This window comes from Macrotis lagotis, chromosome 7, assembly GCF_037893015.1.
Source record: "Macrotis lagotis isolate mMagLag1 chromosome 7, bilby.v1.9.chrom.fasta, whole genome shotgun sequence".
Taxonomy (NCBI): domain Eukaryota; kingdom Metazoa; phylum Chordata; class Mammalia; order Peramelemorphia; family Peramelidae; genus Macrotis; species Macrotis lagotis.
The window spans coordinates 21,354,373-21,381,791 of NC_133664.1; the positions used below are offsets into that span (position 1 = coordinate 21,354,373).

The following is a 27,419-nucleotide window of genomic DNA, read 5'->3' on the forward strand; positions in this document are numbered from 1 at the left end:
AGCTGCGGCCGCTCCGCGCCCCCCCCCCCCCCCGCGGCAGCCGCAGCCCGGCCGGGCGGGCAGGGGGCGGGGCCTCGGGGGCGGGGCCTCGCGGCGCCCCGCCCCGCCCCTCCCCCCGGCGCTCCCGGCCCGCGGAGGCCGCGTCCTGCCCAGTCTCCGCGCGCCGCGCCGCCAGCGTCCGGAGGCGCCGAGGCCGCGGGCGGCGGCGGGAGCAGGCGCGGGCGCGGCCCCCCCCCCCCCCCCGGCCGCCATGGACGCGCTGCCGCCCTCCACCTTCCTGCTCAGCAACCTGCTGGACGTGGTGGCGGCGGAGGAGCCGCCCCCGAGCGCGGGCCGCGGGGGGGCCGGGGGCGGGGGGGGGCCCGGGCGGCCCGCCCCCCCCGGCCCGCGCGCCGCCGCCGCCGCCCCCGCCGCCGCCGCCGCCGCCGCCCCGGGCCGGGTCCCCGCCGCCGCCCGCCCCCGCCGGCCCCGCCTCCGCCTCCGCCTCCTCCTCGTCCTGCTCGGCCGCGCAGCCCCCCGCGGCCCGCGAGCCCCCGATGCTGCGGCGGCCGCAGAGCCGGGCCGAGGCGCGCTGCAGCTCCTGCGACGAGGGCAGCCCCGCCAGCTCGCGCTGCCTCGACTGCCAGGAGCACCTGTGCGACAGCTGCGTCCGCGCGCACCAGCGCGTGCGCCTCACCAAGGACCACTACATCGAGCGGCTGCCCGGGCCCGGCCCCGGCCCCGGCCCCGGCCCCGGCCCCGCGCCGCGCGCGCTGGCCCAGCCCTTCCCCGCCGCGCCCTTCTCCATCCTCTCCGTGTTCCCCGAGCGCCTGGCCTACTGCCAGCAGCACGACGACCAGGTGAGCGGGCCGGGCCGGGCCGGGCGGGGCCGCGGCGCCTCAGTTTACCGGGCCGGGGCCGGGGGGGGGGGGCAGGGCCGGGCGCCCCGGGCCCGCGGACACGTGCCGCCCCGGGCCGCTTGGGCCGCGCCCCCGGGGCCCCCCACCTGGCTTCCCTCGTGGAGCCGCCCGGGGCCGCCCCGCACGTGGAGACGCGGGGGGTCCCGGGCCCCGCCAAAGCCGGCGGCAGCCTGGGGGGGCCGGCGGGCAGGGGCGCGGGGTCCCCACGCGGCGAGCTCGCTGCGGCCGACACGGGCCCCGGGCGCAGTCGGGGCTCCCCCCGGAATCGGGGGGCCGGATGCGCCCCCTCCGGGCCCGGGACAAAGCGGCGCGGCGGCGGGCCGCGGCTGCCCGCGCCCTGCACCCCCGAGAACCCGGAGACCCCCGGCTTCTCTGGCGGGGGCGGCTGGGGCCCCCCGAGGATGGGGAAAGCGCAGCTCGGGTCCGGGGTGCGGGCGGGGCTCCTCGGGGCGGGCGCGTTTCGGGGGGCTCCGGGCACCTGGGTCTCTGCTCCAGGCAAGCCTAGGTGAGGGCATGGGGGTGACCCGTCCGGTTCCCACGGCCGCAGGGGCGCCCCCAGCAGCCCGCCTCCCCGGGACCCGGGCCTTTCTTCGGCTCCCTCGGCCCCGCCACCGTTCTGTCTGCAGTTCGTTGGCAATTTCTCCCGTTCTCCTTGCAAGAGCCTTCCTTCCGGATTTCAGTTTTACTTGTCAAAGATGGGGGGAGCGCCCCCAAACCTTGGTACGCAGAAGCCCGTGTTGTCGGCTCTCCCTCGGGGTCCCCCGCGTGCGGGGCAGCCGGCGCCGCGTCCCTCCCGCCCCCTGGCCGCATCTCCCGGCCCCGGGGGCGGCTCTGCGCTCGGACGGTCCGTTTCGGCTTCCGCCCGTGCTCTGCCCCCCAAAGACGGAAAGACGGCCCCTGCTCTCCCCGCACCCTCCCCGGGGGTCTCTTCTGGATCCTTCTAATCTCCCTGCAAAATGCAGCCCGAGGCTTTGGGGGGGACTGACTCCTGCCCCCTCCTCGTAGGACTGGCGGCCTGGCTGCCCCAGCGAAGCCCTAGCCCTACCCCTGGGCGGGGAGACCCTGAACGAGTCGTGCTCTCCGAGTGCCAGGGCAAGGAGGGAGACCTTCACCCCGCCGGAGGACCCCCCAGGCGCCTTAGTTGGGGGACAAGAGGGGCATTTCGCGCGGTTCCACCCGAAAGCGGAGGAAGGATGGCTCGGGGAACTTGAGGGAATGGACAAATTGGAGCGAGGCGTCCTTGCGAGCCGCTTAAATCTTGGCCTTGGGGACTGTAATTACAAACCGATGGAAGGCAGCTTGCTGCTCGGCTGGCCCTTCCCTTGGGAGAGGGGCTGCTTGACCCTTAACCTGCACCGCCGGCTTCCTGGGCAGGGGGGGTTTGCCCCTGGGGGGGGGGCTTCATTTTATTTGGGTAGCTTGAGGCATTCTGCCTGGCCTGGCTTTTCTCTAGCAGCGAAATCTGGGCCTGTCCCCTAGCCAGGCTTTATCTTTAAATCATGGGAATGGGGAAGCTGGTGATGCGGGAGCCCGGATCCCCAGGGTGCAGGGAGCCAAGAAGCTGCGGCCCCGGCCCCGTCTCCACACCCCCTCCCCAGCCATTTGGTTGGCCCTGCCTCAGTCACGGTTAGTGTCACGGGGGCCGTGGGGCCCCTCCTGATGAACGCTGCATCTCGGGGTCATTGGAACAGCCCTAGGTCCTCGGGGGCCAAATGCCGATTCCCCCCTTCCCCTCCTGCTGCCCTTTTTATGGCGCCTGGAGCGGCTGGGGGCCCGGGGCCCTGGCAAATAAAAGCCTTTTACAGCTGGGGAAGAAATGAGGAAGGTTAATTAATGATCAGTGAGGTGATCAGCACTTCCTGGGGTGGGGTGGGGGCCGAGGCTTTCCTGCCTCCTCCCCTCCCCCATCTGGAATGTGTCCTGGGGATCATTTAGCCGAGGCCGGGCCGGGCCGGGCCCGCGGGGAAAGCGGCCCTTCCTGGGGGAGCCATTGTTTTGAAGAATCGCTATCTCGGTCCGGAGAAACTTTGTAGCCAGGCCGGGAGCAGCCTGGGGGGCCCGGCCAACCTCTCCCAAACTTCCCCTGACCTGCGCAGGGTTGCCGGCTTGCCCCCCCTAGGCCTCCCTGCGGGAGGGGGCGACTTGTAAAGAGCAAGAATAAATGGCTTTCTAGAAATGCAAACTCCCTCCGGAGCTCCCACATGGCCCCTCCAAGACCGGCTTCCCTTCGGCTGATCCCTGCCGGTTGGTCTTCCCTCCTCGAATTCCTGCCCCATACTCTTTGGGCTTTAGTAGTACAAATGGTCTTTCACCTTTCTTAAAATTTTTTTATTTATTTCAGGCGATGGGCTTAAGTGACTTGCCCAAGGCCATTATGAAGTGTCTGAGGTCCGATTTGACCTCCGGTCCTACTGACTCCCATGCCGCTGCTTTATCTGCTTGGCCACTCTGATCTTTCACCTTTGGAAAACTCTGGAACCTCCACCAGACCTGAGAGGGCCTCACCCAGCCCCCTGTCCCCTTTTTACAGATAAGGAGGTTAAATTGACTTTAGGATTCAAACCCAGATCCTGTGACTCCGAAGTTTTTTTTCCTGCTATTCTGAAGGGACAGTCGCTGTTGACCTAAGCTATCCAGGACTGGACCAGAGAGATTGCTCAACCTGGCCATCCTCATCCCCTTCCAGATCCAACTGGACAGAGATTTTGAATCATCCCAGGTTCTGAGCAATGGAGTTGACCAGGTTTCAGGGCCCATTATTATTATTACTCTTCCCATGACCTCGAATTAGGTAGGGAAGGGCCTAAGAGACCATGGATCCAGGGTTCTTAACCTGGGGCCGGGAACCCTTGTTGACTTTTTCCTGAGATTTTGATCACTATTTCAGTGTAATTACTTTTCTTTGTAATCTTCTGTATTTTCTTTGATAAATTTCAAAACATGATTTCTGGAAAGTTCAGGCTTGGGGTAATGGAGTTGGCCCTTCCTCCCACGTGTTCATTAAGAGTCAAATGTGGGGTGGCTCCTGAGGGCTCCTTTGGGGTCATCTTGGGGAAGCCATTTTGCTCCCTACAACTGAAATGAAGTGAGCCTGGGTGGGCCTGCCTCTTTGCATCTCCTTGCTACCCATGGGCCTCATGGGCTTTTTTCAGGATAGGTACTTTTTTGCACTCTGTGGGCCACTAGGAATGTGTGTGTTCCCATTTGCAGACCCTCCTGGTTGTTCCAAGGGAATGATTAAAGAAGTTGCCATTTTTTTGAATTCATTTCTCTCTCTCTCTCTCTTTTTTTTGCAAGGCAAACAGGGTTAAGTGTCTTGCCCAAGGCCACACAGCTAGGTAATTATTAAGTGTCTGAGACCAGATTTGAACCCAGGTCCTCCTGATTCCAGGGCTGGTGTTTTATCCACCATGCCACCTAGCTGCCCCTATTTCTCTTTCTCTTTCTCTTTATGCCCTTCTCTATCAGTCACTCTCTCACTCTATAAAGGGTTTCTTGGTATCAATTGATAACAGGGTTCAAATCTTGAAAACTCTGGTTGGCTACTGGGGAGGGGGTGGAAAGTTCATTGGAGAAGATTGGCCTAGATTTGTTGAAAAGGTGTTGGCCAGTGGGTGAGCTTGGGCTAAATGATTAGCTTCTTCAGCCGAGAAGGATCCCCACTCAAGGCAAGTTTGCTGGGTGAACTCATTGAGTCCTAGTTAGATGACAGATCTGTCTCCCACAGCCCAGGGCACTGTGGAACATGGCAGCCTTTCCCATGGTAAGCCAGATGGGGTGGGGGCCAGGGCCCGGGCGGGGATCAGCTTTAAATGTCCAGCCTTTTGTGAATACCTCCATTTTCCCGTCCAGCATGAGCTATTTTGCTGCATTAGAGTAGTCTCCTTACCCCTTGGCTCTGATCTCAATCTTGAATGGAGGCCTGCCGAACTTAAAGATTGGAGTTGAGATCTGAACCATGGTGATCTGTTGAAGCCTGGGGACGCCTCCTCAGAGCCATGTTTTAAAAGCATTCAAACAAATACAGAAGATTAGAAGGCAATCAATCGTGTTGAAATAGTTCCATATTTACAGAACAAGATCACAGACCTCTGCCCCCATCCTTTCAACTTTATGGGGGGGAGAAATTAATTTGAATGGGGTTCAAAATTAATGCCTTTGAAAATACAGTTTTCATTGCCTGAGGTGCTTGTATTTCAGTGATTCGATGTTAGAGCAGTTTGGGGTATTAATATGGTTTTGCAGAAGCCAAGAGAGGACTGAAGAGAAAAATGGTTATTACCCTGCAGATTTGGAGTCCTCTTTGTTTTTAAAGTAAGCTTTTATTTATTTATCTATCTTAGTTTATGGCATTCATTTCTAGATCATATCCCTTCTGAAAATGAACTTTTTTCTTTAAAAAGTTAAAAGTTGGTTAAAACCAACTGGCTGGTTGACATCTGTGACATTCTTCCTTTGTGTTTCCCCCACCAATCTCTGTTGGACCAAGCTTAGTCAAAAGTTAGATTTTGATTTCATTTTCCTGTAGTCCTTGGGTAAACTGTGGTGCTAGTTCCACTTAACTGACTTCTTTTGACATTAACTTCACAGGAGTTTCTATGAATTTCTTATGGTAAAATAATTTTTCCATTCACAGACCACAATTTTTTTTCTCAGCCATTCTCCAATTGATGAGTACCTACATAATTTCCATTTTTTCCCTGCTTCTTAATATTATGATTTCTGTGCTGCCAGATTAAGTTTTATAAGCTCCCTTGTGCTGTTAGCTAATTTTTCAAGATTTTTTTGCATTGCATTAATTTCCCACACTTCTCACCTCTGTCATTTTCTCATAGCAAAGATTGTTTTTTAATTGATCAGCAAAATTAACAAACAAAGCCACCTTTTCTTACATCTGCCATATTCTATAGCCATAATCTTTCTAGAAAGGAGAGGGAAGTGCCATTGTTTTCTCCCTGTTAGTCCAGTTACAATCTCATTGTCTGTTTTCCTCTGCTTCACATGATGGCCTGCTTCATACACTTGGTTTTCTTGATTCTTCACTTTGCATCAGTTAATGTACATCTTCCTAGACTTTGAATTATTTAGAATTGCTATGCAGTAATTAGTATTACATTCCAGAACCACTACTTATTTGGCTCCCCCCCCCCCCCCCCCCATGGATAGGGCACCCTGAGCTGGGACACTGTGGAAAGCTACCAACTCTTTTCTCCCCGGCATTTTATGATTTGGATTGCAAAATAATGATAGAAATGTGGACGGGAGGAGGTGGTATTGTGCCTGGCCTTGGTGATGACAGTGAATCACACATTACCTTGAAGTTGGTTTATTAAAAAAAAAAGAAATAATAAAATTAAGTAGGAATAAAAGAAAATGCCTTTTAAATTAAAAAGTAGGTTTTTAGATCCTTTAAACTTAGTAAGCTGTTAAGATTGGTATTTTTTTCTCTGTACGTTAAAAAAAATCATTAAAAAGGTCATTAGAATTTGATGTGCTCTGTTAGCCATAAAAATGATTAGAAAAAACCAATCACCAGTTGTGCAGGCACTGGAAGAAGGACTCAGCTTTTCTGAATTTTCAGAGAATTTACTTCTTCTCCAAAGACTTGGGCAGATTTGGCTTCCTCATTCTCAATCTCTTTCCTTGACTTTTCAACATCATACAAAGTATTTTAAATGTTAGGTCCTGGCTTGGGGATAAAGGGATGTTTTGAATGTGATACCACAGCAAAGGCTGGCCTGGAATTCCCTCCCAGGCCTCTGCTAGCTCTCAGGGGAGGATCTATGTGAACCACAAGAGATCAATCACATGGCCTGGTGGATCCCTGAGCTACTGGTCAGTTATCTTCTCAGTCCATTTGAGTTTTACAATTTTTTGCCCAATCTTACTTCCCTCCCCCCACAAAAAGCAATCTGTCAGTCTTTATTTTGTTTCCATGTTGTACATTGATCCAAATTGAATGTCATGAGAGAGAATTCATATCCTTAAGGAAGAAACATTAAGTATAAGAGATAACAAGATCAGACAATAAGATACCTGTTTTTTTTCCCTAAATTAAAGGGAATAGTCCTTGAACTTTGTTCAAACTCCACAGTTCTTTCTCTGGATACAGATGGTATTCTCCATTGCAGACAGCCCCAAATTGTCCCTGGTTGTTGCACTGATGAAATAAGCATGTCCATCAAGGTTAATCATCACCCCCTTGTTAATATCCTTTTCAAAAAAGTAAGCCATGTAGGTGTTGAAATGATAAAAAAAGGAAACTGAGTCAAGAGCATACTATCTGGTTTACCAGATATCCTCCATTTTTCTCAAGGATAAAACTTTTGTCAGAGGGTTCTTTTAATTAGGTTATCTCAAAGAGAATGCCCAGTATTCCATAATTCCTCTCCCTTTGTAGCTCTGTCTATACCCCTTCAGGCACTGGATTGACTTTGTGGATCAATGGAAGCCAACACTTGCTGACTCTGACCTTCTTGATAGACAAACCAATAGTTTGGACAAACAAGTTAAAGAAATAAAAGGAGCATGTGGGGAGAGACTGTAGTAGATACTCACAGCCTCAAAGTGGTTGACTTGGAAAGTTGAGTTTTGTTGAATCCTGTGCCTACTTTTTGTCTGGATTTCAAAGCCTTTAATGACTTTAATTTCCCCTGGAAATTGGGGATCTGGACAGATATGGACTAGTGGACTAGCTGAACAGGAGCAGCCCATCTCCCAGGAGGCATGCTGCTTAGAAAGTTTCCTGACTTTTTGGTTTTGTTTTGCTTTCTTTGTAGCTACAAATGTTTTTGATCTTACTTTAAATTTGAGTAGAGCCAGGAGAGCATTGGGTCCTAACCCTGATCCATTTCTGGGGGTTCTTGTTACTGCTCAGCCGTTCTGGGGCTCTCTCTTACAGCTATGAGTCCCGCCATCCTCATCACCAGTCACTGTGCTCTTTTAATGGCATGATAGAATTTATTACTAACCAAGATAGTTAATAAAATATCTAACCAAGAGGATCTTGTGCTAGTGCTACGATGACCATTGGCCTGGGATTTCCTGGCACGGTCCTGGTTCAGAGACAAAGTGTACATTGAAGGAAGCTGTGGGAAAGAAGTATCATTTATCAGGTCATTTGTCCCAATTTTGGGTTTGGACACTAATGGCCACTGTCTCTCCAAATCCCACTGGCCTTTGTTTTTCTTTCTTTGAACTATTCCCTACATTAGGCTTTGTGGCCTTGTGTCTTCATAAAGGAATGATGAAATTTGGAATCAACCAATTTGTAGATTAAAAAAAAATTTAGTGTTGAATATTCATCATCTGGTTTACAAAAAAGATTCATAAATTCAACATTTATCGAGTGTCTAAAAGCATCAAGTAAAGGAGCTGGGGGGGAGGATAGGCTAAAGAACAAGGTCAATATTCCCTTCTCCAAAGTTTTGACCTTTTTTTTTTTTAGTGGTAAAATAGTTTTCTTTTGAATAGTAAATTCTGAGGATCATTTGAAGGGTAATATACCAGCTAGCATCCATGGCATATTAAGGGGTGCTCACAGAAGAACAAAGAACTTTAGCAGCGTTATCTCATGTGAGCTTGTGAGGTGAGGTAGGTGGTGTTATTATTCTCATTTTGTTGATGAGGAAACTGAGGGAGACAAGTGAAGTGACTTGCCCAGGATCCCACAGGCAGTAAATATCTGAGGATTTGAATCTCCAGATCCATTGGGAAAAGTCTTTCCCTAGGAAGATGATTCAGTTCATTTGAGCAATTTGGCAACCAGATCCCTTTGGTCAGTGTCAGACCTTGAACCAGGGACCCAAAACCTAGAGTGGAACAATCTTTTCTCCCGTTCTTGGACTATATTCTACTTTGTATAACTAAAATGCTGCCAGAGTGGCTTTTCCATCCTGCATGTTGGATTGAATTTGTCTGTCTCTTCCTTCTCAGGGTTTTCATGTACTGGTCAGCTGAGAAGACAGAGGTCCAGGTAAACATGTCTCACCTGGCTCTCGTCCTGTACCCTTACTTTTCCGCCAAACTGATTCTCTAACCATTGAACACTGTATTATTAACTGGTTTTTCTAATTTAATGATATTTGTCTTCAGTCATTTTAACTAAAATTGGATTATTTATTTATTTTTTTGGTTGAGGGTTAGATCAGTCTTACCTTTTCACAAAATCATCTCCCGGAACCTGGGTGGAAAAGAAGTCTTTTTCTAGTAATTCCCATAAATGATTTGGTTTCTCTCCCCACCCCAGCTGACTCACCTGGTATTGGAGCTGGGATCTGCCTTGGGTAAGGCATCTCTGGGTGGTCCAGAGATCCCTAGGCTAGGAGAGGAATCGGGAGCTCAGAGATGTGGCCAGACCCTGTTGTGGGCCCTGGCAGCTGTCCTCACCTTAGGGTAGATTCTCGCTTCTGGCCCTCTGGCCTTCATTTTCTCCATCTGTAACATGAGCAGTATGGAACAGCTGGTCTCTAAAGTCCCAGTAGCTTGAAAGTTCCATTATTCTGAGCATGGCTGCATCTGTTTGGAGGCCCGAAGCATCCAAGACAATGGTTGGTTTCCAACCCATGGGGCTTAGTGACAAAATCCTGGTCATGTGGGTAATCTGAAGGATTTTTCTAAAATCTGGGATGGGGGTGGGGGCGGTTGGTCCCTCACATACACTCCCCAAAGGTTGCCTGCCTAGTTTCTATTCATGCCTGGCTCCATTATTTACTTTCTGTGTGACCTTGGGCCAGGGATGCCTTCTCTTGCCTCATTTTTCTCCTTTGTAAAATGCAGATAACCATAAATGCAATAACCTTAAAGTTCCAGGCCAGAGATTGAAGGCAAGACAGCAAACATTTATGAAGTTCTGTTGACCGTGTACCAGCTCCTACCGTGGCCATACAAAGAAGGGTCTTGCCCTTCTCGAGCTCATATTCAGATGGGGTGTATTGGCAGTATTGGGTCAGTGTGTAACACCTTGATGAGCAGAACTGGAATTTCTCCAGTACCTTCTGGGTTTCAGGTCTTTGATAGTGTCCATAGCCCTTGGATCTCTGTGACTTGCAGTCTGCGTGTTGTGAGGATGGACTAGGAGTAACAAAATGGGGATGGGGGTCAGATCCTGCCTTGGGCACTTAGCTGTGTGACCCTGGAGTAGTCACTTAAATTCTAGTGTTCCTTTATCTGGGAAATGGGGACAGGGTTAGGAATCGACCTCCCCCACAGGGTGCTGGTGAGGAAAGCCCTTTGTAAACCTGAAAAGCCCTGGAGAAATGTGAGCCTTCCTTGGGAAGATAGAGTCCCAGACCTAGCCTTGGAATTCAGAAGGCAGGCCTTTGTGTATGGCAGAGGAGAGAAGAAAGACATGCTCTTAGCTGGCCTTAGCTGCTCACATTTCAGAGATGGCATCTGAAGGTTGCTATGATCCAAGAACCAGAGCTGAGAAACCATCCAGGCTAATCTTTTAGTTTTTGCAATTGAGGAAACTGAGGCGCCCAGGGACTTAGCCAGTATCATATCACTGATAATCAGGAGTCAGGATTCACATCCAGGCTAGCCTGTTACCCTGCACTTGAGAAAGACTCAGGCCTCAACATCCCAACATCCCAGTCTTGGGGTTTGGGCCAGGAACGCTTCCCCCTCTGTTCTTTCCTTCTCTTCCTCTTCTCCTCCCCCCAGAAACTTTTGCCATTGCTATTATGTATGATCGAATTTCCCTGCAGCCAGATCTTCCTTGAGGAGGAGGACTTCTAGGGATTTCAAATAGGAGTGACTGGTATTGGGGGGGGGGGGGTCATTTTCAGCTAGGCAGGTAAGAAACCTACTTACAGCTTAGTATTCAAATTGATTGTTGGAGTAAGTAAACATTCTCAGAAAATAAATCTTTCCAGAAAGGGAAGAGAAACCATTTGCCAATGTAGCCAATTATATTTAATCAATCAGTACTGGATTTATTTGGGAGTGGAGAATAATTTGCTGGGATTTGGGAGAATGTCCCCAAAGCCATAGAGCTGTGTCTACCATTTACACCCCCACCCCACCCCCAGAACCAACCTATTAAGACTTCTGTTCTCATTGTGTCAAAGATTTGGCCTCGAAGGGCATGCTCATCAATAGGAGGCTGGCTGTATAAATGATGGTTTATTGTAAAGGAATATGGTAGAAATACTATTTGTGCCAAAGAAGTTAGGAAAGGGATGGTTTTCAGAGAAACTTGGGGAGACTGACATCACCTGATAATAGAGTGAGATGAACAGAACCAGAACAGCAGCTGTGAAGGACATAAGATCTCTGACTAGAGCATCAGATCTCTGAAGAAGTCTGCCACCCCTTACCTGCCAGGGAAGGTGGTGGACTTAGGGTGCTGAATGAGATGGACAGTTCTGAACACAGCCTTTGATGTTGGAATCAGTTTCCCTTGATTCTACATATTTGTTTCAAGATTTTGCTTTTTATTTTTAAGTGGGGGAGAGGTGGAAAGAAGAGAAGAAATGCTTTTTGGAAAAGAAAATTAACTGCCAGCAGCTGGGATTGCTTGTGGTTAATGGAAGGAGACTTGTGATCACACTCCTAATAGGCTCCCTTGTCCAAATAGTGAATTGAGGGCCCTCCCCCTTCCCCCATGCTCTTTCTTTTCTTTTTTTTTTTAGTTTTTGCAAGGCAAATGGAGTTAAGTGACTTGCCCGAGGCCACACAGCTAGGCAATTAAGTGTCTGAGAGGTCAGATTTGAACTCAGGTCCTCCTGACTCCAGGGCTGGTGCTCTGTCCATTTGGACACTTAGTTGCCCCTCCTCCCACAATGCTCTTTCATCTGATCATTAAAAAGGTCTTCTTCCTATTCAGAAAGTAGGACCCAGCGATAATGTCAATCAAATAAACTTTATTTAGATTTTAGGGCTATGAAAAGAAAACTAAACTCACCTTTTGTCTTTTGAGGGATGTCATCTGGTTTTTCTCTGTGTCATAGGTTATGTGGGTGTTAAAACCCTCCATTTTATAGATAAGGAAAACCAAGGCCCAGAGAAGCCATTTGAATTGCAAAATAGTGCACCGTTGGCCTTGTGTCAGAGGCAGGATCAGGTCTTGGTTCATTCCCAGATCCTACATTCTTTCCAAAACACCAATTAAACTAAAATGTATATATTTACAAAATCCGTAACTTTCTAGGAAAGTAGTTTGCGTAGGATGTGGTTGCTTTTATTTTGGTTACAGTGTTCTGATTTGTTTAAATGTACGTGTCTCTCAATGTGACTTGGTTGCATTGGTTAATGGATGGGAGGCAGCATTGCATTCAGATGGCCCTTAATAGGTGTGTGACCAGAATTGCTCATCCTTCTATATGCAGAATCATGAATAGACTTCTGACCATTTGAAATAATGCATAAACAGTGTGCCCTTTGACCTAGCCATGTATGACCCAAAATTTGTTTTGCGTTATTGTAGTGGAAGGAGGGTGCAGTGGATCGAGCACTAGCTTTGGAGCCATAAGGACTGGAGTTCAAATCCAGCCTCAGACACTTGACTCAGATTAGCTGTGTGACCTTGGGTCTGGCATCACCTCCTTGATGTCTTGGTCTGATTTGAAAGTGAAGAACAAACAATATTAGATTTCTGTTAATTTTTTTTTTAAATAGAGGTGGGTGAGGAGGAGTTAACTTTTGCTTTACTGGGTTGAATTTGGGAACCTGTGTAATGTAAAAAACAAACTATGTCAACAATCTTTACTTTTTGAAAATAGAAACAAAAAAATTGGCTCCTAGACTGAAAAATTGTGTTTACTTACAGAAATGACTGATTGACTAGTTCCTGCCTTCTGTACCCTGTTTTTCCCTTTGATCATCCATGTCTATGTGGGTATAATCTGTGGGGGAGGCAATATGCATAGATTGTTTATGTTTCATGTTCTTCCTTTGGCATTACTTAGTACTAAGGTTTCTGGGGCAGGGAAGGAGATGTAGAGTGAGGAGAGGACTAGATTGGATGTCTCCCATTTTTCTCACCACCTCAATTTTTCTTACCTGTGAAATGGGAATGATCAGATTGATGATCTGAGGGCAGCTAGGTGGTGCAGTGGATAGAGCACCGGCCCTGGAGTCAGGAGTACCTGAATTCATATTTGGCCTTAGATACTTAATAATTACCTAGCTGTGTGGCCTTGGGCAAGCCACTTAACCCCATTGCCTTGCAAAAAAAACCTTAAAAAAAAAGATCGATGATTTGATGAAATGTCTGTTAGATTTAAGTTGTGACTACAAATATTCTATTATAAAGCTCAGCCTCCTCATCTTTGTACAGTTTGAAGCTTTAAATGAATTCAGAGGGTATACAAACTGCTAAAAAATTATTTGCAAGTTATTCAAATGTATGTGATACTTAGTTACTTGGATGAATGCTGAATGATCAGTTTTCACTTTTAACAAAACTGAATCTACTGTCTTATGTGTAGCCGTTCCTGGATGACTCTCAGACTGGAGGGATGGTAGAGGGCCCCCCACCTTTCCACATGACCATCTTGCTCACCCGTTCCTCCCCATTTAGCTTTTTTATTGGGATCACATCATTAACACTGTCACAGATGGATCAATGCTCCTTATTCTTTGGAGGATCCAGCTTGAAGCTAAATTCACAGACTGTCTTTTTGCTGAGCTGCAGTTGATAAAAGTGAAGGGGGAGGGGACAGGGAAGGGAAGAGGCTCTTATTAACTGCCTACTGCAGACTTTACATATGCTGTCTGTAGAACAGAAGATGGTAGTTGAAATTTTAAAAAGAAACTCCCTCCTCTTAATCTCTTCTACTTTTGTGAGGCCCTTACTCTCAATATTTTAAAACTTGGTCACTTGTTTTTTCAAAGTGTATAGGACTTGTAACTTCTGAAGGTGCTAAAGCTGAAAATGCCCCCAAACTCTGGGGCTCTGTTGGGACTCCTTGGTGGTGCCCCACAGCCAAAGCTAGTCCCCCCATTTTATCAAAGAGCAAGAAGGTGAGTCTTAGAGGTTTGAAGCGGGCAAGTAGAGGGAGACACCAGAATGCTGTAACTCATGGGGTAAGGAAGGAGATCCAGGAGTGGTGTGCCATTTCCTTCTCCAGCTGATTTTACAGATGAGGACACTGAGGCAAAGTCATGTGACTTGTCTAGCTATTAAGTTTTGAAAGGCTGTATTTGAATGGATGATCTCTAAAGTCTTCTAACTTCTGTGATATGATTTTTATTAGTAAAATAAAGTGCAGTACAAATTGCTTTGTAATTCATTTGTTGGTGACCTCTGAGGATCCTTAGGTCACCCATGCTCTAACCCGCTCTTGAGATTTCTCAGTTGTTATTGGGTATTTCTGGTATCGTTCTGATCCCAGAGCCAGTTCCCTAACCCTTGCTGTGGAAGGATTGGGACAATTTCTCATATGAGCCTTAAGGAGCTCTGTGGGGTAGGTACACTTTATCCCCATTTTACCATTGAGGAAACTGAGTGATTGAGTTGGTTAGGAATAGAATTAACCCCTTTCCACCAAAACTCACTAGTCATTTGGAATAAGAGTGTAAACCTAGGAGAAGCTGAAATCTGATGTGTCATTTTTAAAAAAGAGATCTTAAAAAAATACTAAAGGAGTGTGGACAGTAGATACTTAAGGCAAGTTTATTGATTGCTTGACTCGAGAATAATTAGTTGACCTTCTTTACTGTCTTGTGGGTCTAATCTAGGCCATACCCTGCCTCTCTCCCCCACATGACCAGGCAGACACTCCCCAGAGCAGTACCCCCAAATATTTCAAGAAACACATTGCCTAAGACTAGTGATGCCCATTGCTCTGACTTGTCCATGGCAATAGGGCCCTCTGGCTGATCTAGAGCTAATTTGGGGCTGGTTTTGGATTGCTGATCAATCCTCACAACAGCTGGTGCCTCAGAGACAGGAAGACTTGAGTTCAAATTTGGCTACAGACACTTCCAAAGCTGAGACCCTGAGCAAGTCACTTGACTCCACTTCATTTTTTCCCAACTGTAACCTATCTCCCAGGGTCGTTGTGAGGATCCAATATGATAATATTTGCAGAAAGCTCAAAGCAACCAGGCCTGGAGCAGAGTGGGGGCTTCATAAAGACTCTTGTCCCCCAGCCTGGTCCCTGGCTCCCTGTCATTGACTTCACCTGGCTTTGAAGGCCCTTCATGCTTCCTTTGAAAGGTTCCAGCCCAATCTCACTTTCTAGGCCCTGCATTCATCATATTGGGTGGCGTCTCCTTACTCCTCCCACTATGTGCTGGGGCTCATCTTGTATGTGTCTGTTGGCACGTAGTTGTTTGCATGTTTCCTCCCTTATTAGCTCCATGAGGATAGGAACCCTGTGTTTCTTTGTGTGTGTGCACCCTCAGGTGTGTATGTGTCTCTGTGTTCTCCAGGTTTGTGTATGTCCATGTGTGTCTCTTCATTTATCTGTCTGGATGTGTATGTATGCATATGTTCATGTGTCCATGTTCATGCCTGTATCCTTGTTCTTGTTCAGGTCTTGCTTTGTCTCCTCAGCTTGTAGCACCAGTAAGGGAATATCATAGGTGATTAATAAATGCTTGTTGCTTGACGGTTGGCACCTGTCCCCAGGATGTCTTCCTGACAAAAGACAAGAGAGCATTTTCTTCAGATTTTCCCAGGTCCCTCTTGTGTCTCTCCTTGGGCACCTATCATATCCAAATGCCCTTAGTTTTCTGGATCCTTGAAGGCTAAGATTGTGTTGTATTTTTGTCTCTGAATACCAGTATCTGAGTCAGAGGGGATGCTACTTAAATATTCAGTCTGAAGCTTTGGGGGCTTAGGATCTGTATCCCTAGGGCCTTATCCAGGGGATAAAGTAGGTGTTTAATAAATGGGGGAGGAGAATTGTCACTGAGTGTGTGTTGAGTTGCTAACCCCAAGCTCACCATGTAGCCAAACAATAGGAAATGGGACCAAAAATTAGTGTGAAATAAATTAGGACAGACAAGGATAGGATGAATTACTAAAGGAAAATGATACTTTGGGGAAGAAACACTTGGAAGGTGCCTTTTTCGTTTAACACATTGTATTTATAGAATGTAAAAGATGGTTAAGATTCTGGCCTGAGATACAGAGTGGTGGTGGTGAGATCCCAGTGACTTCCAGCATCACATTTCCTTTTGCTCCATTGGAAGAAAGGAGAGATGGGGCTGGGGAGGCTTGTTTTTTGTTCAGTTGCTTTTTAGTTGGGTCTGACCCAACTTGGGATTTTCTTGACAAAAGTGCCAACACAATTTACAGGTGAAAAAACTGAGACAAGATAAAGTGACTTGCCCAGGGTCACATGACTAGTAAATGTCTGAAGTCAGATTTGAATTGGAGAATCTAGTTAATGTTTGATAAAAAGGATTGATTATCCAGTGTCCAGATTTAACCTGACTTATTATTTGGATATTTTCAAAATTCTAATTTTTTTTTAAAATGACTTTTCTTGTAGATTTGCTCTCACTAAATAGCCATTCTGTCTCTATATAAAGAATAAGTGCATGATTAATTCTAGGTGATAGAAATTCTCCAGCTTCATGAGCATCCTCTCCATTTGTTTTATATGTTGTATATATAATGTATAATCTTGACCCTTCATCTACCAACCTGGAGGATCTCTAGTTGTCTCCTCCCCCTCACACTTTGGCTGCTTTTCTTGGTGGGGGTTTTGCCTCCAACCCCTTTCACCAGTCTCTCCACCACCATCCCCCCCCCCCCCCCAGACACCCTCATAATATTTGTCTAAAGGTAGAGGAATGGATGGAAGTAAAGAGGAGGCATCCTTAGAGTGACAAGGAGAACCTTAGATGTGGGAATCAAAACTTGGGTTTTCAGTACTATCTCTCCACTTACTACTGGGGAGACCTTGGGCAAAATAATTATTTGGGAACTCAGTTTTCCTCATGTAAAATGACTTGCTAAATTGTGTATACTCTTTGATTCTGAAATACCCTCCTAGATAGATGCACTAAAGAGATCCAGGACAGGGGAAAGGACCCAGATGTACAGAAATATTGAAGGCATCACTTTAAGAACTGGAAATCACTTGGGTGGTGCCCTTGAGTTGGGGGTTAGCTGTAAACAGTGGGAAATGAATATCATAAAATGAGATTGCACAGTGAGATGTGATGGGCAGGATGGATTTAGGAGCCCCCTGGGAAGACTTGGATGAACTGATGCAGAGTGGAGAGTGCAGAACCAGGAGAAAGGTTTATCTGGGGTCGGTCTCCTGAACAAAACAACTTGGCAAGGTCTAACAACTCTTCCATGAGCTCCCTTAGCTCTGGAGCTCATGCCTCTTACCTCTTGAAATGGCATCTTCCGTGTAGAAGGAGAAATATGTTTTCTGACTTGATCCTGATACAGCAGATTTGTTTGACTTGATTATCTTTTTTAAGGCCTTTTAAAAAATTAATAAAAGATCAAATAAAATAAACATTTTCCCCACATATCAAGTTGAATGAATTTGACAGTAAACATTAAGTGCCTACTCAGTGCAGAAGAAATTGGAGATAATCCACAGAAGGAAGGTATAAACATTAAAGGAGCTTGGGAAAAGCTTCCTGAGAAGATGAGATTTTATCTGACATTGGAAAGAAGTCGGGGAACCATAAGATGGAGGTGAGGAGGAGACAGTACCAGACTTGGGGAGAGGGGGAAGTCAGGGATGCCCAGTGTTGGGAGAGCAAGTGTCTAGGAGGAGGGGGTGTCTCTGAGGCTGGAGAATTTATGGGGAACTTGGTTTTATTTCTAAATATATAAAAAATTAATATGGCTATTTTTGTACAATAGAGGACCTTTGGGGGGGCGCAGATGGTGGAAGAAAAAAGGAAAACTGGTCAGTGAGACCTTTAAACAATACATCATGGAAGAGAGCAGGAATCCAAGAAATAGATATTTTGTAGAATTACTTGTAATGATGGTTTTAAATACGTTCTTCTCAAGAAATAGTCTTATTTGTAGTTGGAAATATCCAAATGTTCCAGTGCTTTCTGAAATGTTGGGCTTGGACAGTAGGGATCTTTAAGGCCGCATAAATCTGTGACCCCCACGAAATTTGGTTTTGGCTAGAATAATAGACCAGGAATAGAGAAGACCTGGGTTTGAATTCATCCTCAGATGAGTAAATAACCTATGTGACCTTGGATAAGTCATTCCAAATTCAAGCCTCTGTTTTATCCTCTGTAAACTGGGAGCATTTTCCTTTCTGGAATCTGATGAGATAAGGGAGGTTAGGCCCTGTCTCCTCCTCCTAAAGTCCGTAAGTATCCCTCTCTGAATTAGTTTACCTCTAGCTGGAGTGGGGAGGTGGGGGGTGGTTGGAATCTCCTCTGTTAAACGAGATGGGGAGGTGAAGGGCTGGTAGCAGAACTAGCACCCTGGAACAGTCGCACTCAGTGAGTTGCTTGGTTTCCCTTCCTCAAATAGCGACCAAATGGCTGGGGGTTGGAAGGGGCTTCTGTGATATTTGAAGGGCGGACTGGATCAGACTGGATGGCCGTGGCACCTTCAGGGGCAGGGCTGTTTATTTTTAGTTTCCTATGAGACTTATCTCAGAGGGAAAACTCAGAGCCAGGCAGTGGCCTGGGAGAGACTGGCCTGTGGCCAGGGTTGGGGGAGTCACTGGGATCTCAGGGTGGGACTGGGGGCTGTTGGTGCAACATTTGAACCCCCTTCTAGATGGTTGCCATTGCCACCACTGGGACCTTGGAGGGCAGCCAACCAATGGATAAAAAAAAGGGGAAATAAGCTATATAGGGGAGCAGTCTGCATCCTGGGAGGTCTTCTCTGGTCTGGGCAACAGGAACTCCTTCCTTTTGCCCTTTGAAGTAGTCAAAAAGACCCTGGGTTGGTTGGCATTCTGGCACTGCTGTTTACCGCTTGTGTCCATTCTGCATCCTCGGGCCTCAGTTTCCTCCCCTGTAAAATGAGAGGATTGGCCTAGATTGCCTCTGAGATCCAGGCCAACTCTCCAGCCATGATCCTAAGTATAAAGAAGATAATTACTGGCAGAGAGGCTTCCTTGAATGGGGGAGGATGGAAGAAAAGGCTGGGAGGGACCCCTGCCCCCAACCCTTTGTTGCATTCTGCTTTGACTGTTGATTTCTAAATGATGTGGTAGGAGGTAAGATTCCATTTGAAACTGGGGGGAGGGGGGATTTTATTTGTTGGGTGTATGTTGGGGGGGTTGTTTTTCAGTTTTGGCAGAATCAGAGAATGGCTGATAGTTCTTTGGGGACTGAATTCCCCCAAGATTCCTTCAACAAAGACTCTTTTGCTGAGAGCCCAGGGGAGGCTGGGCTGACCGGGCCTCCCTTCCTGAGCAGCTCTGACCAGTAATCCTGGTGGGGCGGGAAGGGGAGGAAGGGCAGGAATCCGAGGGGATCCTCAGGCTCAACCCACAGGCTTAATAGCCGCTCTCCTAAAGGATGGGCGTCCTGACTCAATGGACTGAGGTTTTGGTCTTGGGGGATTTGGGGTTTTTTTTTTTTCCTGTTTATATTTCCTGTAAAGGTGTTTTGCTTCTTTGGGAAGCAGCTCTGGTTATGTTGGGATTTGTCCTGCTCTCCTAATAGTGGGGGCAGTGGTTAATGTGTGTGGTTGTCAGACGTGTCACAACAATCCTGAATTTCATCATATTCTTCTTGGCATCTTGACTTGGTTATGCAACAAATGTACAAGTGAATCTTGATAGTTGTTGAAATGTAATGTGGCTCACGATGACTTCTGATTCCCATGGAGAGGGAAAGAGAACCGAGGCAGGGCTCCGAGAGGCCGGTCCCAGAAGTATCGAGGGTCGGTCTGTTCCTTCTCTACAAAATCAGCAAATACAGAAAGACTTAGGAACTTAGGCAAAGTGCCCCCAGCATAGCTGTGATGGAAATGAAAAAAACCCAGGGAAAGGGAAATTAGAATACAAATGATAACTACTGAGTTACCCTGTGGGGACTTCAGGGGGTGGCAAGGACTAGCTAGGGGTGCAGGACACAGCATAGGAGATCAGAGGATCTGTTCTGAATTGCCTTTTAAAAATCTTCATTGCCCAGGAGGACCTTCTAGATAGGGAGATTGGAAAGTAACATGATGTTAAAAACAAGAAAGAGAAGAACAGAAATCGAATTTTTAAAAAGAAGCCACGAACTCTGCACCTTTTGAGAGAACATCGGTTTCTTGTAGTTTCCTTGTCTTTCCTAGATTCTCATTAGAGATTTGTTAGACTTGAAGTTAGTCAGCAATCTGTCTTCTAAGTTTTGGAGATACAGAGAAAGATACAAAAAAAAAAAAAATGGGCCCATGTCCTCGGAGGTTTGTCCAGTGTTATTTTGTGTTTATTTTTCATGGATGCCTTTTTGGCGGTTACATCTCCTTTGTTTCTTAGTGCCTCGTCTTCCTTCCTCCAGGGATTCACCCATCTTTGGTAACAAAGGAGTGAAAAAACCAGTGTACCAACTGGACCCACAAGGATTGACTTCATCTCTCTGTATCTATTGTCCAGTTCTCTGTAAAGAAGGGAAATGAGGTGTGCATCCACATTCCCCTCTTTTTTCCTAGATCTAATCTTGACCCTTATAATTAGACAGTGTTCCTGGTCATTTTTCCTAGGGAATGACTGAAATAACCATGAGGTGTTAGGGTACATCTACCTCCTTCGTTTTCGAGTCCTTTTGCCTTCCTCCATGGATTCACCCATCTTTGGTAACAAAGGAGTGAAAATAAAAACTGTACCAATTAGATCACAAGCATTGCCTTCATCTCATTTTATCTGTCGAATTTTCCTCTGTAAATAGGGGGATGAGGTGTATGCTCACTTCCTTTTTTTTTCCTAAATCAAACCATAACCATTATAATTAGGGAATGATTTGAATTAACCATGAGGTGTTAGGGCACATCTCCTTCGTTTCTGAGTACTTTTGTCTTCCTTCCTCCATGGATTCACCCATCTTTGGTAACAAAGGAGTGAAAAAAACCAGTGTACCCACTGGACCCACAAAGGTTGCCTTTCTCTCATTGCATCTGTGTCAATTCCCCTTTTTCTTAGATCAGAACTTGACCATTATAATTAGACATTGTTACTGATTATTTTTCCCAGGGAATGATTGAAATAACCATGAGGTGTTAGGGGCAGGCAGCTTAATCTCAGTCAAATTACTAATTTGAGCAGACCTTGGCCTGGGAGACTGGGTGGCCACACTTAGGCTGTTTCCCAGAATTTCATGCTAGGCTCTGCTACCCTTTAATCATTGGAAATCTGAAGAGTGAGATATTTTGTGGGGCTGGGCTGAACAAAATGGAAATATGTTAAGTAGAACCATGAAAAATTGACCCAATAGTAAAAATTAGGTTTTTTTAATTAAAACAAGCAAATCCTAGAAAACCAACTATCTGGTTAAGATGGGGGGAAGGGGGAGGGTTGTGCCTCCAGGCCTGGGGGCAGGGGAGGGGGCAAGTGTACTTTGAGTACCAGCCCTTTGTGTGAGGATTCCTGCCCCCATCTTGCTGCAGTAAAAATACTTAATTTTCATCCTAAAAGTTTTTATTAAAAAAAAAATAGCATTTGTGAACTGAGGTCTCAGTCCTTTAAGCAGATTAAACCACATCTGAAATTTTAACTGAACTTTCCACTTGAGAATTTTGGATGGAAAATTTTTAAATTTCAGTTTTTTCCGACTGAAAACAAATTATTTTCGTTTCCTAGATAGTAGTAGATTGGGATTAAGCCGGGAATAGGATCTGAGTTTGCATCCCAATTGAAGAATCTTAATGAATCTAGAATCCTCCTGGTTAATGCTAATCCTGATTTAATTCATTTGGTGTAAGGGTGCCTGAGGACTCCTGTTTGGGGGAAGCTTCTGATCTTTAGGGGCTGGGGCATGTGAGAGACCCAAGGGGAGAATGCATGTGTTCTAACTCACCTATCTCAGCCTCCATTTATTATACCCCATTTCCTATCTGTTCACAATGGCTTGGGAGCTTCAAAGGTCTATGACCATCCATCCAGGGGTGATCTAGAATGGTAAAAGTCCCTTTAATTGTTTGACAGGCCCTCATAAAAAGGCAAGATTCCCTGCAGATGGGCTTATTTAAATGAAGCCTAGCTGCGTGGGGTGGACTTTTTAGTTATCTGTTCTCCGGGATGTCCCAAGTTCATTTGGGAGCTATTAAAGTGGGGCTCTTTAGGCTGTTCAGAATCCCCTTGCTGAAGAGCCTTTACCACTGGGGGTGTGGGATGGGGGAAAAAAACAAGGGACAGGTAACATCACAGGTGACAATTGGGGAGTGGGGGGGGCTGGCAGTCCTCCTAAATTTCCCCCCATAGCTGGGTCCTCTTCCTGGAGCCCCCCCCCCTCCTTACAGTGGGGAGGCAATCTCCAGTGTTTGTTTTCATCCAGAGGACTGGCTGGTTGGCAGAGGGCCCTTCAAGTGGCTGGGGACTGAATAGCCCCCAGAAACCCTTCTCTAAGGGACAAAGCCAGAAGTGACTTGGAGGATTATGGCTGCCCACCTTTAAATAATGAGCTGGTGCCACTTGGGGAAGTGGATTGCTTCTTTTTGGAAGTGCTCAGGAATTTTATAATGGAGATGGTGAACCCCAAGGACTCCTGGAGAAACAGTGTCAGCCTCTCCTTCCTTCTGCCCACTCTGGGTAGCTGGCCAAGGGGGGGGGTGGACGACTTGTACTAACAGCCTGGCTTCGAATAAATTTCCCATTCTGCCGTAAACTACATTTGTGTGGGGGAGAGAAAGAAACAGAGGACAGAAAGGAAAGAGGGAGGCAAAGAGGCAGAGCCCCATTTCACACATACACACTTTCTGAGGAGGAGGGGGGAGAGCAGGGCAGACTCTGGGAGGTGAAAACCTGAAGCCTTTGGGTTAAAGTTGAATTGGTCTTGTGCCAAAGTTTTTTCCAAAGCCACTGGCTAAAGTTTCAGTCTATTTTCCCCAATGCAAGGAATAGAGAAAGAGGTAGGTTGCCCAGAGAAGGCTAGAAGCACCTTTCTCTGTACTGCCCCCCCCCCCAGCCTCTGGACCTCCATTTCTTTTATATAATGGGGAAGGTGCCATCCTTCCAAATGCCCACCTCTCCTGGTTGTAGTTTAAGAGCAAAGAAATGGTCTTTGAAAACTGCCACCTACGGGAATTCTGCAAACATCTAGTACCAGGCTCAGGGAGTGGAGTTTAGATAATGTTCCTAGAATGTAGAGCTCTACAGCTGGGAAGGCAGCGCAGCAGCCACCGCCCTCATTTTGCAGACTTGGAGACTGGGACTTGGCCCAGAAGGACATAGACTTCAGACAGGGAGCCAGTGTCTCTGACCCAAAGACTATGTTGCGCCCCCCCCCCCCGCTCCCCCCCCCCCCAGTCCGTCTCATTTATGCAATGGGACACAAATAGCAAGAATATTTAAAACCTCCACAGGTCTGAACATGAGAGGTGTGGGAAGTGTTTCCACCTGAGATTTTCTCTCACTTGCTCCCACTTGTATCTTTGGCTGTATCTAGATGCTTGGGTGACATCTTCCCCCCGACCCCCCCCCCCCCCCTTGGATTGTGAACTTCATGAGAGACCATTTCTGGGCCTTGTTTAGGTTCCCCAATATTTCTTGCAGCCCATGGGTGGGGGATAATGAATGTTACTTATTGGTGATGATTGTGGAAGTGATGGAGAATGTAATATTTATTTGAGTTGGATTGAGGATGAATTCACCCCTGGGGGGGGGGAAGACTGCAAAGATAGGAAGTTGGGAGAGGACTGGGTGAGTTTGCGGATTAGTATGGTTGGTTGTCAGGAGTCTCTCGTGTCATTCCAATATAATGTAATCTTGAAAACAAGGATTCTTTTTGGGTTCAATAACATTGTGTTATGAATTGAGTTGATAATGTGGAAGAGAATAGGAGAGAAAGCAGCGAAAGGTAGGTAGAATTATCCAGATTGGGAGGACCTCAGATGCTGGGAGAAAGAAGTGATTTGACCAAATGATGCTGAAAGATTGTTAATAAAAGACTCAGGATTAGAGGGGGCAAAGAAAAGGAATTTAAAATTATTTCATCCATTTTGTGTTTTAGAGTGCTTTGGAGAAAGTGGACTAGAGTGAATATTTTAGACAGGTTAGGAAACTAATCAAACATAAAGTAGACGATATTTAGCTTAGGAACATGAGTTTGTATTTTATTTCTTGGGTCTGATGTGAGCACTCTGAATGATCTCTCTCTGCCCCCCCCCCCATTATCATCATTATGTTGTTTTCTCAGGTTCCTTCTCCTTTGGTGATACTACTGGGTAAATGATAGATTCAGGATCCAGGCCCTTCCTTCTATCCGTGTGTGTGTGTGTGTGTGTGTGTGTGTGTAGAAATTTTTATTTAGAATTAAATACTTCAAAAAAACCTAAGAAAAAGAATTAAATACTTCACCATCACAAACATGATATCAAACCTCAAGAAATACTCCACTGTTGGGACTAAGTCTTGCACAATCACATGTGGACAAATCCAGGAAAGATAATAAAATCTGAACTGTTCAGTATCTCAGCATTCAAAGCAGCTGGTCACAGTATTTCACTGCAAGGATAACATTAAATATGTTGTGATGAATGTTGACAAAATTTCCCCAGACTCCTCTGGCCAGTGTTGTTGGCCAGTCTCTCTCAGATGTGGAGACCACTTCTCTTGCACTCGGGGATGCTCTGGCCTCACCGGCTCAAAGCCCAAATCCCATTGAGATGATCAGATAGAAATAACAATGAGTACCATCTCTAGAAGAGGTGGATGATTGTTGGTCCAGTGAAGGGTGCTTAGTGGCTTGGAACCCCCACACCAGAGGATTAGCTGGCTGATTATGCAAATCCTTTCATCTCAGGACCTTTTTGAAGGAATGAATTGACCCAAGTGACACGCTGGTTCTGGGAGCAGAAGGGGAGGAAGGGCTCTCTCCTCGACCAAAGCCGGGAGAGTTTCCCTGGGGGGACACCTTTACCTGGGTGCTCCTTCGGCCCTAGTCCTTGGTGCGCAGGCGGCCTCCGCTGGGAAGTCGGCCCAGGGAGCCTCGGAGGCCCCGGCCCCAGCCGGCAGCGCCGCTAAATCAATCACGCAGACTTGGGGCGGCTTCCGAGCCAATATGAAATGCTTCCTGACCCCGGCTGATGGAGATAAATCAGAGGCCGCAGCCCGACTGCGGCCCCGGCCCCCCACCAAGCGGGCCCAAGGGGGCGCCTGGCCCCGGGGCCCCCGGCCTGTGGGTCCGGATAAATTCCCTGAGTGCTGCCTGGGGGGGGCTCTGGGCCGGCACCCCCAGACCTGGCCCCCCGGGCTTGTCGGGTGGAGTGAATGCCTTCCCTGGAGGGGCCCGGCCAGGAGAACGGAGCCCCCTTTCTGCCCGGCGCCGCCCCACTGCAGAGCCCCCGGCCCCATGTTGCATGGCCGGCCCCGCAGCACCCCGGGCCGGGAGGGGAGGGCCCTGGCGAGTCTATCTGCCCCACAAATAAGGGCGGATGGCCGGGCCGGGCCGCTGGGGGCCCCTCGGCGCCCCGGGGCCCCTCAGACTGGGGGGCAGGTCTGTTGGGTAGAGCAGCCCGAGGTGCCTGGAGTTGGGGCTCATCCCCCCCCAGAAGGCCCGAGCTTTGTTTACAAGGAAACGCCGGCGGTAACTGAACACCTGAAGCATGTGACCTCCCCTCCCCCACCGAGCCGGCCGGCCCAGCCCGCGGGGTCCGGCAGGGTCCGGCCCGCCGGGCACCCAAGAGGCCCGGGTGGAGCAGAGGCAGGGGCGGGATTGGCTTCCCCAGCAGGCCGGGAGGGGGGCTCGTGATGGACAGTCGCCTCCCCTCCCCCGGCCCTCCTTTCTGGTCTCCCCTCACCTCCGAGGCCTTTGTTAGCCCTGGGGGGCGGGGGCTGGGGAGCCCGGCCTGGCCCTTCGGCCTCAGATCTCGGCTGGGGGGGCTGGGAAGTTGGCCGCCCCTGGGAAGAGAATGGCTGCGGGACCTTCTTGCATTCTAAAAGCATTCAAATGGGTGGCCGAGCCCCGCTGGGCCCGGGGGCAGATGTCAGGGGATCGCGGGGGATCAGGTTTTTTTTCCGCCTCTCCTGCCTCCTGGACCAAAAGGGGCCATTGTTGCTCGGGCCGGAGTTTCAGGAGGGATTTCCACTTTACTAATAAAAGCCCCAAAGAAGGGGGAGAAATGAGGCATTCCTGCTCCGCACACCCTGAAAGTTGGGCTGCGACTGGGGACGATTTCATGCTTGCATCTGGGGAAGCCGGAGAGAGCTCTCTTGTCTCCAAGTGGGAAATGAAGGATTGTGAAAATCCCCTCATCTGTAGAGCTTGGCTCCTCCGGGCTCCGGAGCAAACCCGGTGCAAGCATGCAGAAGAATGCTGAGCTGCATTGTTGACTTGGATGGATTCGGCCCCAGAATCCTTTGTGGGGCCGTGTGATTGTTCTCCCATCTTTCTGGGGGGTGGGGGTCGCTCCTAACCCCTGTTTGGGAAGTATGGTGAACATTAAAGAGTCTGGGCAGCAGTGAGTTGTAAAATATCCAGGTTCCCGAGATCCCTTTGGGAGCCCCCCTGGCCTGGCCTTGCCCTGCTTGGGGCCCCAGAGAGCCTGGAATTCGGCCCTGTCGACCGGCACATTAAACCATCTCTTGAGATGGGCCGAGGAATGGCTTAATCTCCACTTCCTTCCCTCCGGGTTTTTATGGGCATCTGTGAGCCTGTCCTTACCTTAGCCCCTAATGATCATAAATGACCCTCTCAGAGGGCAGGGGCCAGGCTCAGGGAATGCTCTTCACACACTCACACATGCAATTAGGTCCTTAATAAATGTTATTTGATGATGAGGGAGCCAATGGCCCTCTGGACACAGCAAAGCAGAATGGGGGGGATCCCTGGGATTAAGAGTCCCATGGAAGAGGGAGGTAATGAATGATTCAGCACTTTAGAAACCCAGCTTCAAGGCAGAGAGGATTATCGGGGTATCAGGAAACTGGCCTGTTCGCCAAGAAAGGCTGTGTGTTACTATGGGGGGATTCCTCTTTTTTTTTTTTTTTTTTTGTTTTTGGTAGATTTCTCAGAGTCTTACTAATCTGAAATGAGTTTGGCAGGGCCAAGCCTCAGCTGCTCTTTGGGAGGGAGGAAAGGGAACAGGGAAAGGAGTTGGAGTGTTGTGGCCTGGCCTTGGGCATGGGGAATCTTGTGGCCATTGCAGTCCCAGAGAGACCTGAATCTCTAATTTCACATGAGGACTTTCCTCTTCTCAGAGAATCATGGATTTTAAACTAGAGGAAGCTTTTGGAGTCAGAAGGTCAAATCCTGTCTCTAATTCTTTACCTTTATGACCATAAGTGAACCATGGAGGCCTTGGTTTCCTCCTCTGTAAAATGAAATGGGTTGAACCATATGGCTTTTGAGGTCCTTCCAAACCAGAGCATGACTTGCCCAGGAACACAGAGTAGGAAGTGTGACCAGTATTGAAAGCAGATCTTTTGTATATAATTGGTGCCTAATAAATGCTTTATCTAGCTTTGCCAGGTA

General features: G+C 48.1%; 1 protein-coding gene across 1 annotated transcript in view; it reads left to right on the forward strand.

The window, feature by feature from the left end:
• Nucleotides 1–250: 250 nt before the first annotated feature.
• Nucleotides 251–27,419, forward strand: part of TRIM71 (tripartite motif containing 71) — a 78,760-nt gene continuing 51,591 nt past the window's right edge. The window contains exons 1-2 of the mRNA XM_074195203.1: nt 251–301; nt 513–839. Coding sequence (XP_074051304.1) covers nt 251–301; nt 513–839 — 378 coding nt within the window. The remainder of the gene's footprint in view (nt 302–512; nt 840–27,419) is intronic.